Below are 15824 nucleotides of genomic sequence, written 5' to 3'. Positions count from 1 at the left end.
ACTTAATCGATAATAAATGCTATTCCTCCTCTGTCAGCATTCCATTTTTACTACTCTCTCTCTAGCCATTTTAAATGATTATCTTATTTTCATTCCTTTAGGGCTTCCCTCCCCTACCCCCGACTTTATATCAATGCCCTTATTAAATTTTCATTTGAATCTACTCTCCTTTATGCTCTTTATAATTTTTTTCACTTTTTCATTTTTTAAGTTTATTTTATTTATTTTGAGAGAGAGAGAGAGAGAGAGCCAGCACACACATGGGAGGGGCAGAGAGAGAGGGAGAGAAAGAGAATCCCAAGCAGGCTCCGCACTACCAGCTTGAGCCCAATGCAGGGCTCGAATTCACAAAACATGTTATCATGACCTGAGCTGAGACCAAGTGTCAGATGCTTAATCGACTGAGCCACCCAGGCACCCCTAATTTTTTCACTTCTAAGACATCTTTTTTTCTTCCATTCAGTTCAGTCAACTCTCATGTCTTCCTTTCTCTCTCTTCTCCTTTTCCTTTTTTTCCCATCTTCCTCTACTTTGTGGTCTATTTCTGTTCTTAGTTTTTAAATTTCTGATTCAAGGTGATTATCCCTATCTTCAAATACACAAGTATATTTACTTCCATTTGGGGTTTTATCTTAGAGTTTTCTTCTTCTTCGTGGTTGATTCTCTGAAAGGAAATTTCCTTAGTATGAAGTAGATTTTCTCTTCTGATTTTTTTTTCAGTAAGACGTAATGGACCTTGGAAATCTTTTTCTTGTTCATTTTTGCGGTAGTGAAGTAGTTCATGAGATTTGTAGTTTATCTGGTGCCCTCTTCTGTCAATATAACAAAGTCCAAACACATTAGTGGATTTTTACTTGTTTTTATGGTCAGAGAGATACAGTATCCTGATTTTATAGTTGTCCTTTTTGTAGGTAAACTTTATTTCCCCTTTTGCCCTTCTGCAATTATTGATGTACCGCCTTCAGCTTGAAATTCATCCCTTTTGCCTGTTCTGTGAAAGTGGATCTGAGCCCTTGAAATATTTTCCTTTGCCAGCTGGCACTGGGGCTTGTGTCAGAGGGCACTGGAGAGACACTGCAAGAGGAAAGTGTTCTGTCAGAACTCCAGTGTGCAGCTTGGCAAGTCTCTCCAGTGTGTATGGCTCTCCCCAGCACAAGGATCCTGCCACGTCTCAGCATCTTCAGCACCTGTTTCCTGCAGCACAAAGAGGTCAGCAACCAACAGCTTCCCTGAGAAATAGCAGTTTTATGGCACAGTGTCTCTGGTGAGACACACCAGCAAATAGTTTTCTCTGACACCCCAGAGAACAGATTTCCATCAAGTTCCAGAGGGCAGATTTTCAGCAAATTCTACCAGGCATCAGAGTGACTTCCTGGCCATCCAGTGAGCAATCCAACAAGGTCAGGAGCTCAGCCCTGGAGTCAGAGCTGGTGGAGCTCTTCCTTGGATGCTTCATCTTAGCCTTAACAGTAGGAGCTACACTTTGTATTTGCTAGCACTGTATTTCTATTTCTTACTAGTCTATGCCACATTGTTCCAATTTTGTATTATAGGTAATGACTCCTTGTATCATCCTTCTCTGTTCAAATTACTATGTAGTTTCTCTCTGCTGATTGGACCCTTCACCACTCAACTGATAAAAGGCACTTCTCCTTTCTGTTTTGTCTCTTTTCTTCTTTCTTTCTTTCTTTCTTCCCTCCCTCACTCCCTTCTTCCTTCCTTCCTTCTTCTCTTTCTTTCTTCCTTCCTTCCTTTTTCCCTCCCTCCCTCCCACTCTTATTTTTTTTCTTTTCTTTTCTTCTTTCTTTCTTTCTTTCTTTCTTTCTTTCTTTCTTTCTTTCAGAAGCTACGTATTTTGAATCATTGTTTGTTTGTTTGTTTGTTTTTTTACCTCCTGGTAGTTCATGACCTGATCTACCTAGATACTTTCTAATAATTTCATTTGTAAGACAGGTTCAGTTTTTCTGATGTTGGTTTAAGACCAACCTTAAGTCCCATTGCTAATTTTCCTCCTCCCCCCAGTTTTTAGTGATCTGCCTTTATAAAGCCTGGGGGGCAGGGTTGAGTGAAGTAGGAACATAAGAGAGTTGGTGGTTTTTTGTTTCTCTCTACTTATTTTGGAGTTTAGGGTAGGCATCCTTTGTCTTCAAATTATGTTAAGGACATGGTTTTTGTGTAGTTTTATTTTTTCTTTCTTGTTATTATGTCTTATTTTAGGAGGAAACATTGAGAGATGGGAACTTAAACTGTCTTCACTGACTTCAGCTACCATGAAGCCCTATCACCTGGATTTTTGCAAGTTTGAGACTTATCTACTTCTAACAACAATCAAAGGAGGAGGACAAAGGCACTAAAACAAGAATCAAAATTTCTAGACAGGTTCCAGCTCTGTTGCTAATATTTACCTACAGTTGGATGATTGATTCACTCAGTGTTAGGATTATTTCCTCTATTGTAAAAGGGAGTGGCCGGACTAGGGCAGTGGGTTCTAAACTCAGAGAAGCAAGAGAAACATTCTGTGCCTTGGACATTTTGATTCGGTAAGTCTGGGGTGGCTCCAACAAATGGGTACTTTAAGCAAACATCTGTGATGATTCTAATGTAGATAGTCAGGGTGCCCCACTTAAGAACTCTCAGACTAGCTAATCAAAGATATCATCTCCAGTTATGTAAGCCCATGTAAGCTCTTCTGATTCAATAAGCTCTGGTGATCCCATCTTTCAATATAAAATCAAAAACAATGGATTAGTTTATCACAATTAGCTCCATTTATATGATGATTTTTCCCTACTTACTTTTTTCATTGTTAACTAAATAGTTTAAAGCAACCAGAGCAGGTAAAAATGGGTCAGGAAAAAAAAAAGGACAACCTTGCCCCCCAATTTTAAAAATAACAAACAAAACCAACTGTATTTAATGCATGTAAGGGAGAAAACAAACAAAACCAAGATGATGGCAATACACCATAACCTGTTCCTAAAACACTTTGTAAATTAAATCACCTTCTTAGAGCAACAAGCTACATGTTTTGTTCACACTAAACTTAAGCATAGTATAGTTAGGTATAATTGTGGTTCATTCTTTCCAGGCTCCTATATATTCTTTAGAACTAAAATCAAACAATTCCTTCTCATTGTGAGGAATACCCATTGTAAATCTGACAATAAGCCATACCAGCTCAAAGCTCCCATTTCACAGTATGACCTATAAACACTTTCTAAGAAAAGTAAATCTGAACAGACATATGTAAGAGCAATATGAATTCAAGGAAATCCATAGGCTTTCTCATATGTCTTAGCATTTTGTCATCTGAAGGAACCTGGATGAAATAAAAGACATTTCTGCTAACACAGTGCACGCAAGAAAGCCACTGGTAAATAATCTGTTTAGGACATACCCAATTGCTGCAGGGGTCAAACGGGTGTGCAGTTGAGGGGTGGCAGAAGTAGTGGTGGTTGTTAGGGAACCATCAGTTCCAGTCTTCTCCCAGTCAAAAGGATCACTCTCAATTACTCCAAAGGTCTTGATGCTGTTGTCAAACACGGATGTCAGAAGCTAAACCATAAAGAAAAACACTAGAGTAAGGTAACAATAAACATCATTGCTTTATTCCTTGAGAAAGCTGCCAGACTCACAATTGGTTTTGTAGTAGGATTTAAAAAAATAAAACAAAACAAAACAAAGAACAATCGTACAAATGGGGGAATTTGAATAAGGACTATATGTTGATGATGATATTGAATTAATACTGATTTTTCTCAGTTGGGTTACCAGTTTACAGTTATGCAGGAGAATGTCTTTGTTTTTAGAAGATACATAATGAAGTGTCTTATCTAAAACCTACTTTCAGATGGTTTGGCAAAAGAATATTTGTGTTGTATGTATATACATGTGTATTCAGTTTCAATCATCAAGGTGATCATTTTTTTTGTCAAACACGCATTTTTATATGGTTTGATGTAAGTGAAGAGTGTTAACAGTTGGTATATCTAGGTATACAGAAGTTGATTGTACTTCCTTACAATTTTTGGGGGGGGGGCTGAAAAATTATTCAGCTGTATGTGGGTGCATATGCACAAATCATCACAAAGAAATCTGCCTCTTTATTTGGTTTATATTATATATTTCAATTTTTTGTCTTCATTTGTTCAAGATCTTATTTTTCTTTCTTTTTAATTTTTTTTAGTAGGCTCCACACCAAACGTGGAGCTCATGGTGGGGTTTGAAATCACCACCCTGAGTTCAAGACCTGACCTGAGATCAAGAGTTGGATGCTTACCTGACTGAACCACCCAGGTGCCCCAAGATTTTATTGTTAAGTAATCTCTAAACCTGACATGGGGCTCAAACTCACAACCCCAAGATGAAGAGTTGCATGCTCTACTGACTGAGCTAGCTAGGCACCCCTCATTTTTTTGTCTTTAAATTCTAAAACTCTGATGTGACGTGGATAAAGATCTCACAAAGATCATCCTTTATGAGAGTTTGAGGATTGGGATACTGAAAATTTCAGGGAGGAATAGGGTATATAGATACAAATTTGACAGTCAGCATATAGATATGAAAAGGTATTATTTAAAGTCGCTGAACTGGATGATATCATCTAAGGAGAGTAGGAAGCAAGAGGTCAAAGGGCAAAGGCCTAGGGCACTCCAACATTTGGTTGGAAAGAAGACTCAGCAAAGGAAACCAAGAAGGAGTGGTCAATGAGATAGGAGAATCAAGTGTGTGCTGTTTTTGATGCCCAGTGAAGAAAACATCTCAACAAGGTGACCAAATGCTATCAATGGTATATTTATAGCTATTTCTGATTATTTGATTGGTTTCTTTCTTTCACCCAAACTGTAAGCTCTAAGAGGTTGGTGCATGTCTGATCATCACAGTATCTAACACAATACTTTATATATAACAGCAGTGTTGTGATTTATAAGTTATAAGTTTGGTCAATCACATGACCAGAATATACTTCTTATGTATATTTGGTCTTTGTTCATAGTTCCCGGCACACAGCTCCCAAAACCTTGAAATTTCCTGAAAGAAAAGAGCAATAGGAGCATCTTTTGATATAATAATATTTGATCTATAGTCCTCAGTTCCTGAAATCACTTTAGAGCCATAAACATGAAATGACTATCTTGTTATTCATAACAAGCCCCTTCCCACCACAACTGGGTTTTTGTTAATGAGGTAACTTTTGGAAAGCTCCTCTGGATAAGGGCTGCCAACAATGCGATTAGAGACTTGTAACTTTCAGTCCCATCCCCTGGCCTCCAGGAAACAAGAGAGGGGCTAGAAGATGAATCAATCAACAATGGTAAATGATTTAATCAATCACGCCTATATAATGAAGTCTCTATAAAAACTAAAAAGGATGTGGTTTGGAGAGCTCTTGGGTTGGTAAACATAATGGACGTGCCGAGAGAGTGGTGCCCGCAGAGAGGGCATGGAGGCTCCACACCTTTTCCCCATAGCTTGCCCTATACATCTCTTCCATCTGGCTCTTTCAAAGTTAAATCCTTTGTAACAAACCAGTAATCTAGTTCGAAAACTGGTTTCCCAAGGCCTGTGAGCCACTCTAACAAATTAACCAGGCCCAAGGAAGGGGTTGTGGGAACCTTTGGTTTATAGTCATAGGTCGTCAGAAGTACAGGTGACAACCAGGACTTGCGAATGGCATCTGAGGTGGAGGGCGGTTTCTGGGACTGAGTCCTTAACCTGTGGAATCTGATGCCATCTATCTCTGGGTAGATAGTGTCAAAAGTGAGTTGAATTGCAGGACACCCAGCTGGTGCCAGAGAACTACCAGGCTGAGGGGGTGGGGGGGGGTGGGGGTAGAGAGAGAAACCCATGTTGGAATTACGAGTCCAGAACCTTTAAATAGCTACTCTCAAAACATTTCAAGAACAAGTATTTGTGATAATATTAACTAAAAGATTCATATAACGCTACCTTTCATTTAAATCCCAAAGAAAAAATAATACATGTAGAAAAGGAAACTAAATAGATAAAAGGAACTGGAAACGGCATGGCTATAAGACCTCAGAAATTTGATTTTGGTCATATTTTTGTTGACTTAAGTTACCTATGTTATAGCTTAGACTTCCCCAAAGTGTCAGAGTTAGAGGGCTACAGAAAACCCAGAAGGAAGATGGATTGAGACCCAGCATATGGGAACAGAAGTGGCATACCTTGGACTACTCTCTTGACTTTGGAAATAGAGGTTCTCACAGAGTGAGCTGCATGCCTCCTGAAAATGGAGTCCCTGTCCCTGAGGCAGTACCCGCCTTGCTGTGTGAGCACTCAGACGGCCACTGCCACACTGCTACAGCCCGTACCGGGCTGCCAAGGAACGATCCTAAGCAGTTTTTATGCCAGATGTCCTTTTATCATGGAATTATTTTCTTACATTTATCAGAGTATAAACGTATGCAGCATATGCCTTTGGGCCTCAGATAAAAAAGTCTGTTACTAAGATGGTGACACCAGAGACCCAGCAGCAGAAGGCAGAAGGATGGAAGGTACAGCACAGAACAAATAGACCTTCCCTGACCCTCTAATTTATGGGAGGTTCCCCCTTGTTATTCTCCAGCTCAATCTCTTATTTTTTGCTTCCTAACAGCCCATCTAGGCCTTCTGAAAAATTTAACTCCAATGTCATCAGACTCAGGGGAATCTTAAAACAGCAAGAGGCAAGCCTGCTGCATTCTGATGCAACCTCTGCTTAAACAGTCCCATTCCTAAACCTGGGAAGTATATTAACAAGATTAGTAAGAAATGTGGTCAGCTTTGGATTTCCTATCCTATACTCTGATTTTAGCAATGCTGTGGCACTGTATGGACTGGCTGACATATACATTTTAGTTTTAGGTTCACCAACAGTGTGGATATTTATGGGTTTTATTGGTCTTCTCAACTTGCTAAACAATGCTTCACATCACTGGAACACTCTAATAAAAATACTTTTGTGGTCTTTTGTCAGGATCACATGATTCCATTAATTACTGACAAGAATTTCTAATAATTCTTCATATAACTCTGTAGTTCTTTCACTGCATTTTTATCAACCAGTCATGTTAGTATTTGTTTTACAGTGGCTGCTGTGTTTGTGGCCACCTCTCCAAAGAAGTCAAGATGGTAAAAAACAGGGCTTTTTGGAATGAGTCAGAAATTGGGTTCAGACACCACTTCCAGTACCACTACTGGAAACCACCAGTTTTCCCAGGCAACAGGTCTAAAGTAAGTCTCCATAAAATGGGGATAATAACCCTACCCATGTATTGCTATGGCATTGTTAGGTGTCATTACCATGACAATAATGTGCAGAGGCACCAAGAGTTTTTATTTTTTAATTTTTTATTTAATTTTTTTTTTTTATTTTTTTATTTTTTTATTTTTTTTAAAAAATTTTTTTTATTTATTTTGGGACAGAGAGAGACAGAGCATGAACGGGGAAGGGTCAGAGAGAGAGGGAGACACAGAATCGGAAACAGGCTCCAGGCTCCGAGCCATCAGCCCAGAGCCTGATGCGGGGCTCGAACTCACGGACCGCGAGATCGTGACCTGGCTGAAGTCGGACGCTTAACCGACTGCGCCACCCAGGCGCCCCATTTAATTTTTTTTTTGAGAGAGAGAGTGAGTGAGTGGCGGGGAGGGGCAGAGGGAGATACAGAGAATCTTAAGCAGGCTCCATGCTCAGTGCAGAGCCTGATGTGGGGCTTGATCCCACAACCCTGGAATCATGACCTGAGCCAAAATCAAGAGTCGGACACTCAACTGACTGAGACACCCAGGCGCCCCCCACCCCAAGGGTTCTTCTTTATCCAATCTGATGCTATGTTAGTTTCCCATTAACTAGTAACTGTGTCACCTACACGTGGAGTCTTGTGGTGGAATTCAAGGTTAAGATTTTCCTATTTACTCCTCAGAGATATTTTCCTTTCTCAAAATATTTTAAAAAGGATTATTTAAATTACGTGGTGGTCACAATAGGGTTGAGTGTTTTTAATCATTATGTACATTTCTGAAAATGTTGGCCCAGCATTTTTTCTTTAATCTGAAATAATTAAAGATTAATAGTAAATTACAATAATAGTACAGAGAAATCCCCTTCACCCAGTGTGCTCCAATAATAACACCTTAAATAGCTAGAGTACAATATCCAAACCAGGAAAATTACATGGGTACAATCCACAGAGCTTATCAAATTTCACATTTTACATGCACTCACATGTGTGTGTGTATTTGTACATGTATAAAACTATAGAATTTTATCATCTGAAGAGATTCATATCCCAGCATCTTTTTCTTAGAGTTGCTATCCTCTTTCAGAATTTAATTTATCCTCTTTCAGATATTCGGGGGCACCTGGGTGACTCAGTTGGTTGAGCATCAGACTCTTGCTCTCGGCTTAGGTCATGATCTCACAGTTGTGAGAAAGAGCTCCCATGTGAGCTTTGGGCTGGGCATGGAGTCTGCTTGGGAGTCTGTTTCTCTTTCTCTCTCTCTCTCTCTCTCTCTCTCTCTCTCTCTCTCTCCCCCTCCCACCCTCCCTCCCCCTATACCCTTCCCCTGCTCATGCTTTCTCTCTCTCAAAAAAAACCCCATAATATTCATAATATGATCTCTGTTTCAATCATGGCTATAATTCTGATAGCTTCACTTAGTTTAGTTTAACAGATAGAAAACAGCATTTATAGATTTCCTTAGTAGGTGATTGTGGGCAAACTAAGATTAAATTGAATTTTCCTAACATTTGCTGAAAACTTAGGTGCCAGGCACAGTGTGAGGATAGTGCAAGACAAAAAAAGAAGACATGGTTGTACCTCCAGGACTTAAAGCCAGCTGGGAAGATACACTTATACATAAATACTAAGCACTGATAAACTTGGACGTAGTTTCCCAAAACACTATAACTCTTTCCAAAAGCAAATGCCAGCCATTATTCTAAGACATGCATAAAAGATTCCTGGTTAAGAGCAAAACAACTCTTCTCTCTAGGTCTGGACTAGATGGCTACTAGATGAGGTGTTGGCTATGTGCAACTTGTTAACATGGAAATGTTTTCTTGCAAGAAATTCTGACTTTTAAGGGCTTACAAAGCAGAGACATTCAAAGTGAACATGGCTTTGTAAAACAGCATCATTTAACACTCTGATTATAAAATATATTCACTCCAGTCTTGGCTCAGAACATACAAGACATAATGTTTTTTGACCTTTGATGTAGCTAGGGAAGCAGTCATGCTAAATACTGGGGTTTTTTTTGGTTTTGTTTTTTTGTTTTTTGGGTTTTTTTTGCTTGTTGATAGAAGATTTCGTTATTGTTTTTAACCACAATGGTTGTCCAATGAGGAATTTAAAATTTTGAAAGAACAGTAATTAAACTCATATTCCTGAACAGATACCAAACTGTAAAATTAACCATATGGACAGCATTAGTTCACAAAGTGTTCAGATTCAAAGCAGAGTAATTTTTCTCAAAATGAAGTCCATAGGAGGACTCTGTGAGGGAAGCAAGAGACAGAAGATGCAGTCAGACCTTTTTGGAACCTGATGTCACATTGATACTAGTCATGAGAACATACCAGGCACACCAAAATCTTTTCCCCAATTATCTTTCTCCTTTCCACCTGTCCTCTGCTCCCACTCACTGCTTATGAGAGATCAGAGAGCAAGAAAGAACCAAAAGAAAATATTTTGCCTGCTCTCTCTCTTCCAAAAGTAGTAAAATTATTATATTTTGTTTTGTTATTAGATGACAAAGACACAGAGAAGCCCCTAGGAGAATGTCCAAATGAAAAACATGAGAATAAGAATATGTTAATTTAAAGTAATTATAAACAGGGGTGCCTTGCTGGCTCAGCTGGTTCAGCAACCAACTTCAGTTCAGGTCATGATCTCATGGTCTGTAGGTTTAAGCCCCATATTGGGCTCTGTGCTGGCAGCTTGGGGCCTGGAGCCTGCTTCGGAATCTGTCTCTCTCTCTTTCTCTCTCTCTCTCTCTGCCTTTCCCCCACTTGTACTCTGTCTCTCTCTCAAAAAATAAACATTAAAACAAATTTAAAAATTAAATAAAATAATTATAAATCTAACTTTCAAACTTAAGCTAGTGAATACAATAGTTTTCTTTAGATTATAGACATAACTAAGTGCTGAATGTGATCAAAATTATTTTGCTTGCTCAACTTTTATACTCCCATGCGAACTCTATCAATAAAAAATTATTAGCACCCAAGATGAGAAAGTTGGAACATTTTCCAGCTCCTCCTGAATCTAGTATTACAGGTAGAATTTTATTACAAGTAATATGAATTCTGTGCCTTTCAGAAATACATATAAAATGTAACTATAAGAATATATTCCAAAGTGACTTGCATACAATGGATTTTCTCCATTTGTTACACAATCTATAGTTATTAATGCAAAAAGCCACACAGGAAAGAAGGTGACAAGTTGACCCACTTAACTAAGTCTCTAAGTACTCAAGGCTATATATTGCCTCTCTGTTTTATATCTTGTTTATATGTTATACAAAAGCTGCCATTTCACACAGAAATAGCTACCACATACAAATAAGTTCACTATGCTGTTCAGAGTCTTTCAACCGGGCAACACTGATGAATGTAAAATTTTCATTAACAGTAAAGTCTATGTATTGTCCTTTGTATATGAAAATGATAAACTGATACACCATTTTTATAGTTACACCTCAGAGATATTGCAGATTGGGTTCCAGACCACCAGAATAAAGCAAATACCACAATCAAGCAAATCAAGTGAATTTTTTGGCTTCCCAGGGCATATGAAAGTTATTTCTACTGTACTGTATACTATTAAGTGTACAATAGTACTATATCTAAAAAGAAAACAATGTACATGCCTTAATTAAAAATATTTATTGGAGGGTGCCTGGATGGCTCAGTCAGTTGAGCATCCGACTCTTGATTTTGGCTCAGGTCATGATACCATGGTTGTGGGAATGAGCCCCATGTTGGGATCCATGCTGAATGTGGAGCCTGCTTAAAATTCTCTCTCCCTCTGCCCCTTTCCCCTGCTTGTGCATGTGCTCTCTCTAAAATAAAGAATAAAATAAAATAAATTTAAAAATTTTTTTAAAAACAAAAATATTTCTAGAAGATGCTAACTATCATCTGAGCTCTCAGCAAGTGAATCTTTTTGGTGGTAGAGGGTCTTGCCTTGATGTTGATAGCTGTTGACTACTCAGGGTGGTGGCTGCTGAACGTGGAGGTAGCTATAGCAATTTCTTTTTTAAAAAAAATTTTTTTTTAATGTTTATTTATTTTTGAGACAGAGAGAGACAGAGCATGAACAGGGGAGGGTCAGAGAGAGGGAGACACAGAATCTGAAACAGGCTCCAGGCTCTGAGCTGTCAGCACAGAGCCCGACGCGGGGCTCGAACTCACAGACCGAGAAATCATGACCTGAGCCGAAGTCGGCCGCTTAACCTTAACCGACTGAGCCACCCAGGCGCCCCTATAGCAATTTCTTACAATAAGACAACAATGCAGTTTGCCACACTGATTGACTATTCCTTTTACAAGTGATTTCTCTGTTCCATGTGATACCTTTTTTTAATGTTTATTATTTATTTTTGAGAGAGAGAGCGAGCGAGCACGTGTGTGCACAAGTGGGGGAGGGGCAGAAAAAGAGACGGAGACAGAATCTGAAGCAGGCTCCAGGCTCTGAGCTGTCAGCACAGAGCCTGATATGGGGCTCAAACTCACAAACTATGAGATCATGACCTGAGCCTAAATCGGATGCTTAACCAACTGAGCTACTCAGGACTTCTTTCAAAACTGGAGTCCATCCTCTCAAACCCTGCCACAGCTTCATCAACCAAGTTTATGGAATATTCTAAATTCTTTGTTTTCATTTCAACAATCTTCACAGCATTCTTCACCAGAAGTAGCTTCCATCTTAAGAAACCACTTTTCTTTGCTCATCCATAAGAAGTCACTCATCTATTACAGTTTTATCATGAGATTGCAGCCATTCAGTCATGTTTTCAGGCTCCATGTATAATGCTAGTTCTCCTGCTATTTCCATCACATCTCCAGTTACTTCCTCTACTGAAAGTCTTAAACCCTTCAAAGTCATCGATGAGGGTTGGAATCAACTTCTTCCAGACTCCTGTTCATGGTAACATTTTGACCTCTTCCCATGAATCATCAGTATTATTCATGGCATCCAGAATGGTAAATCCTTTCCAGAAAGTTTTCAATTTAGTTTGTCCAGATACACCAGAGGAATCATCATCTATAGCAGCTATCGCCTTATAAGACATATTTCTTAAACATTAAGACTTGAAAATTGAAATGACTTCTTGATTCACGGGCTGCACAATGGATACTGTATTAGCAAGCATGAAAACATTAATCTCATTGTACATCTCCAACAGAGATCTTGGGTGACCATGTCCATTGTCCATGAGCAGTCATATTTTGAAAGGAATCTTTTTTTCTGAGTGGTAGATCCTAATAGGGGGCTTAAAATATTCAGTAAACCATGTTTTAAACAGATATGCTGTCATCTGGGCATTGCTATTCCATTTACAGAATACAGGCAGAGTAGACTTAGCATTCTTTAAGAGCCCTTAGATATTCAGAATGGTAAATGAGCACTACTTTCAACTTCAAATCACCGGCTGCAGTAGCTTCTTCTTTTTTATTTGATTTGATTTTTTTAGAGGAGAGAGCACGAGGGAGCACAAGTGGGGGAGAGGGGCGGAAGGGGGTAAGGGAGAGGGAGGGAGGGAGAAGGGGAGAGAGAGAGAGAGAGAGAGAGAGAGAGAGAGAGAGAGAGAGAGAATGAATCTTAAGCAGGCTTCATGGAGCCTGACACGGGACTTGATCCCACAACCTTGGGATCATGACTTGAGCCAAAATCAAGAGTCAGATGCTTGCTCAGCTGACTGAGCTACCTAGGCACCCCTGCAAAAACTTCCAACAAGAGAGTCAACCTGCCCTTTGAACCTCTGAAGCTAGACATTGACTTTTCTTCTCTAGCTATGAAAACCCTAAATGGCTCTTCTTCCAATAGAAAGCTGTTCCTTCTACATTGAAAATCTGTTGTTTAGTGTAGTAGCCACCTTCAGAAGCTAGATCTTCTGGATAACTTGCTGCAGCTTCTATATCAGCACTTGCTTCACCTTGTACTTTTATGTCATGATGAGGGCTTCTTTCCTTAAGCCTCATGAACCAAACTCTGCTAGCTTCAAACTCTTCTTTGGAAACTTCCTCACCTCTCTCAGCCTTCACAGAATTGAAAAGAGTTAGGGCCTTGCTCTGGATTAGGCATTGGCTTAAGGGAACGCTATGGCTGGCTTGATCTTCTTTTCAGACCACTAAATCTTTCTCCATATCAGTAATAAGGCTGTTTTGCTTTCTAATCAGTCATGTGTTCACTGGAGTAGCATTTCTAATTTCCTTCAAGAACTTTTCCTTTGCAATCACTACTTGGCTAACTGTTCAGCACAAAAGGTCTGGCTTTCAGCCTATCTTGGCTTTTGACATACCTTCCCCACTAAGCTGGGTCATTTCCAACTTCTGATTTAAAGTGAGAGATGTGCAACTCTTCCTTTCACCTGAACACTGACAGGCCATCATAGGGTTACTAGTTGACCTAATTTCAGTATTGTTGTGTCTCAGGGGATAGGGAAGCTCAAGCAGAAGGAGAGACAGGGAATGGCTGGTCGGTGGAGCAGTCAGAACACACATAACATTTATGGATTAAGTTTACTATGTTACATGGGTATGTTTCATGGTACCCCAAGACAATTACAGTTGTAACATCAAAGATCACTGATTACAGATCACTATATAACAATAACGAAAAAGTACGCAATATCTCACAATTATCAAAATGTGACACAGAGACACAAAATAAGTAAATGCTGTTGGAAATTGGTGCTGATGGACTTGCTCAATGCAGGGTTGCCACAAACCTTCAATTTGTAAAAAATGCAGTATCTGCAAAGTGCAATAAAGCAAAGTGGAATGAAATGACATATGCCTGGTTTAATCTATGGGTGGCTTCATTTATGTCTTCAGTGGTAGTGATTATCTTGCATTAAGCTATATTAAGTTCTCCCTGAGAGCAAAAGAATCTTCTGAAATACAGTTGGTTGGGGCCAGGGGTGCAATTTGTGGTAAACTTAGTCAATCCTTATAAGGCCTTATTAATGGAAACCCTAAGGAAATGATTCACTGACCACAGATAAAATGGAGCCAATAATCTTCACCAACTGTTGTTCCCTAGCATATTAACATACGATATTATAGCCCTAAGCCCTCAACAGATACATTACCTAGCTGGACACTTCCTTCTGGTCAACAAATTAGTTATAGGATTTACATAATTTCAACTATCAGCAGTTCTATATACCAGATGAATCACAGCAGGAACAGTAAAATCTATTCAACCATACACAAATCTAAAACTCTAATGAAGTATGTTCTTCCAGATGGGAACACACACAAACACACACACACACACACACACACACACACACACACACACACAGTCCTCATCAGTCAGTCACCACATTTCTCAGGATGTATTAAAATAATATCATTCTAGGACCTTCCATACTCATATACAATATCCTCAAAGCTACAGTAAGTGAAGACAAAGACTAAATGAGAGAGAAGGATTAGCCCACAGAACTCCCAAAGATGATTACCTGGTAGTCTGGTTTTGTAAAATAATCCAAAGAAGAGATGTGGTCCAAAAAGATGCTGAATTCTGGAGGGAGATGTTTCAACATAAGCCTGTGGTCATACCTCTCCTTAATAGAGCCTACTTGCTCCTGGGAAGTAAAGAGAACAGGAACTAAAGTCAATTTCTCTTGGCAGCTACACATTAACAGCCTCTCAGTAATAGTCTCAAGGGTATGTACTAGGGAATGAGATAGTGGGTAATTAAGTATAAAGCAAGAATTGAGCTCTTACTAATAGCTTAATGCACAATGCCTTAGTGGGAGAGGGGAGGATAATCAAAAGGGTAACAGAGTTCTGCATCAGTGAATTGACAGTTCGCCAAAAAAGAGTTATCTAGAGTTAAAGAGTTAAATCTAGTCTACTTTTCTTTACCAACACATTTGTTCACAGTTTTCAAATCAAACAATATAATGTAACAATTAAAATTTAAAAACTTACTTGACTTATAAAAATGAATACGGGAGAAGTAGTGAAAAGAGGGAAAGCTAGAAATCAAATCAGAAGTGATGATTTAATAGATACTCAAAGGAGTATCTATTCTCAATGTACACAGAAAAAAAATCCTAACATTAGATCTTTAATAACAGCTTAATTTTAATTTTTATATGTAAGTATGTTCTCATCAATTATGGCTACCCAGGAGAAATTTTTATTCCTTCCCCTACTAAAACTGTTATTTCCATTTCCGGTTTCAAAATTACCTTGTCCTTTATTTTTCTCCAAGGCAGCTGACCAACCACAAACTCCACCAACATGTAGAATAAGGACCAAAGGTCATCATGTCTTCCCATTTCCTTCATAAGCCAAAGAGAATTCAGTCACAATACATTACCACTCCTTGTGAGTATATTACATTGTCTAAGGCCTTACCATTGTGTTTCATCTTATGAGGCTTAAAAATTTTAACGTATTTCCCATAAAATCTTCTGGTAAATATATCTACACAGCTATGTAACAATCTGCATAATAGAAATAGATATAATGAAATACTTTTTGGTATAAAGAACACCCCAAAACCCAGATATGCTGGAAATATAATTAACAGCCCGTTAATTAATAAATCAGTTCATTAAGAAGGGAAGGTGAA

At 38.8% G+C, this 15824-nt stretch overlaps 1 protein-coding gene across 4 annotated transcripts in view; it reads right to left on the bottom strand.

The window, feature by feature from the left end:
• Positions 1 to 15824, bottom strand: part of TTBK2 (tau tubulin kinase 2) — a 166627-nt gene that overhangs the window by 40979 nt on the left and 109824 nt on the right. For all 4 annotated transcript variants that reach the window (XM_078448548.2, XM_078448546.2, XM_078448549.2 and 1 more), the window contains 3 exons: positions 15439 to 15531; positions 14701 to 14826; positions 3398 to 3555 (listed from right to left, as the gene is read on the bottom strand). In XM_078448548.2, the coding sequence (XP_078304674.1) occupies positions 3398 to 3555; positions 14701 to 14826; positions 15439 to 15531 (377 nt within the window). The remainder of the gene's footprint in view (positions 1 to 3397; positions 3556 to 14700; positions 14827 to 15438; positions 15532 to 15824) is intronic.

Source organism: Panthera onca, chromosome B3, assembly GCF_046562875.1.
Source record: "Panthera onca isolate mPanOnc1 chromosome B3, mPanOnc1 haplotype 2, whole genome shotgun sequence".
Taxonomy (NCBI): domain Eukaryota; kingdom Metazoa; phylum Chordata; class Mammalia; order Carnivora; family Felidae; genus Panthera; species Panthera onca.
This window is presented reverse-complemented; position numbering and strand designations above follow the sequence as displayed.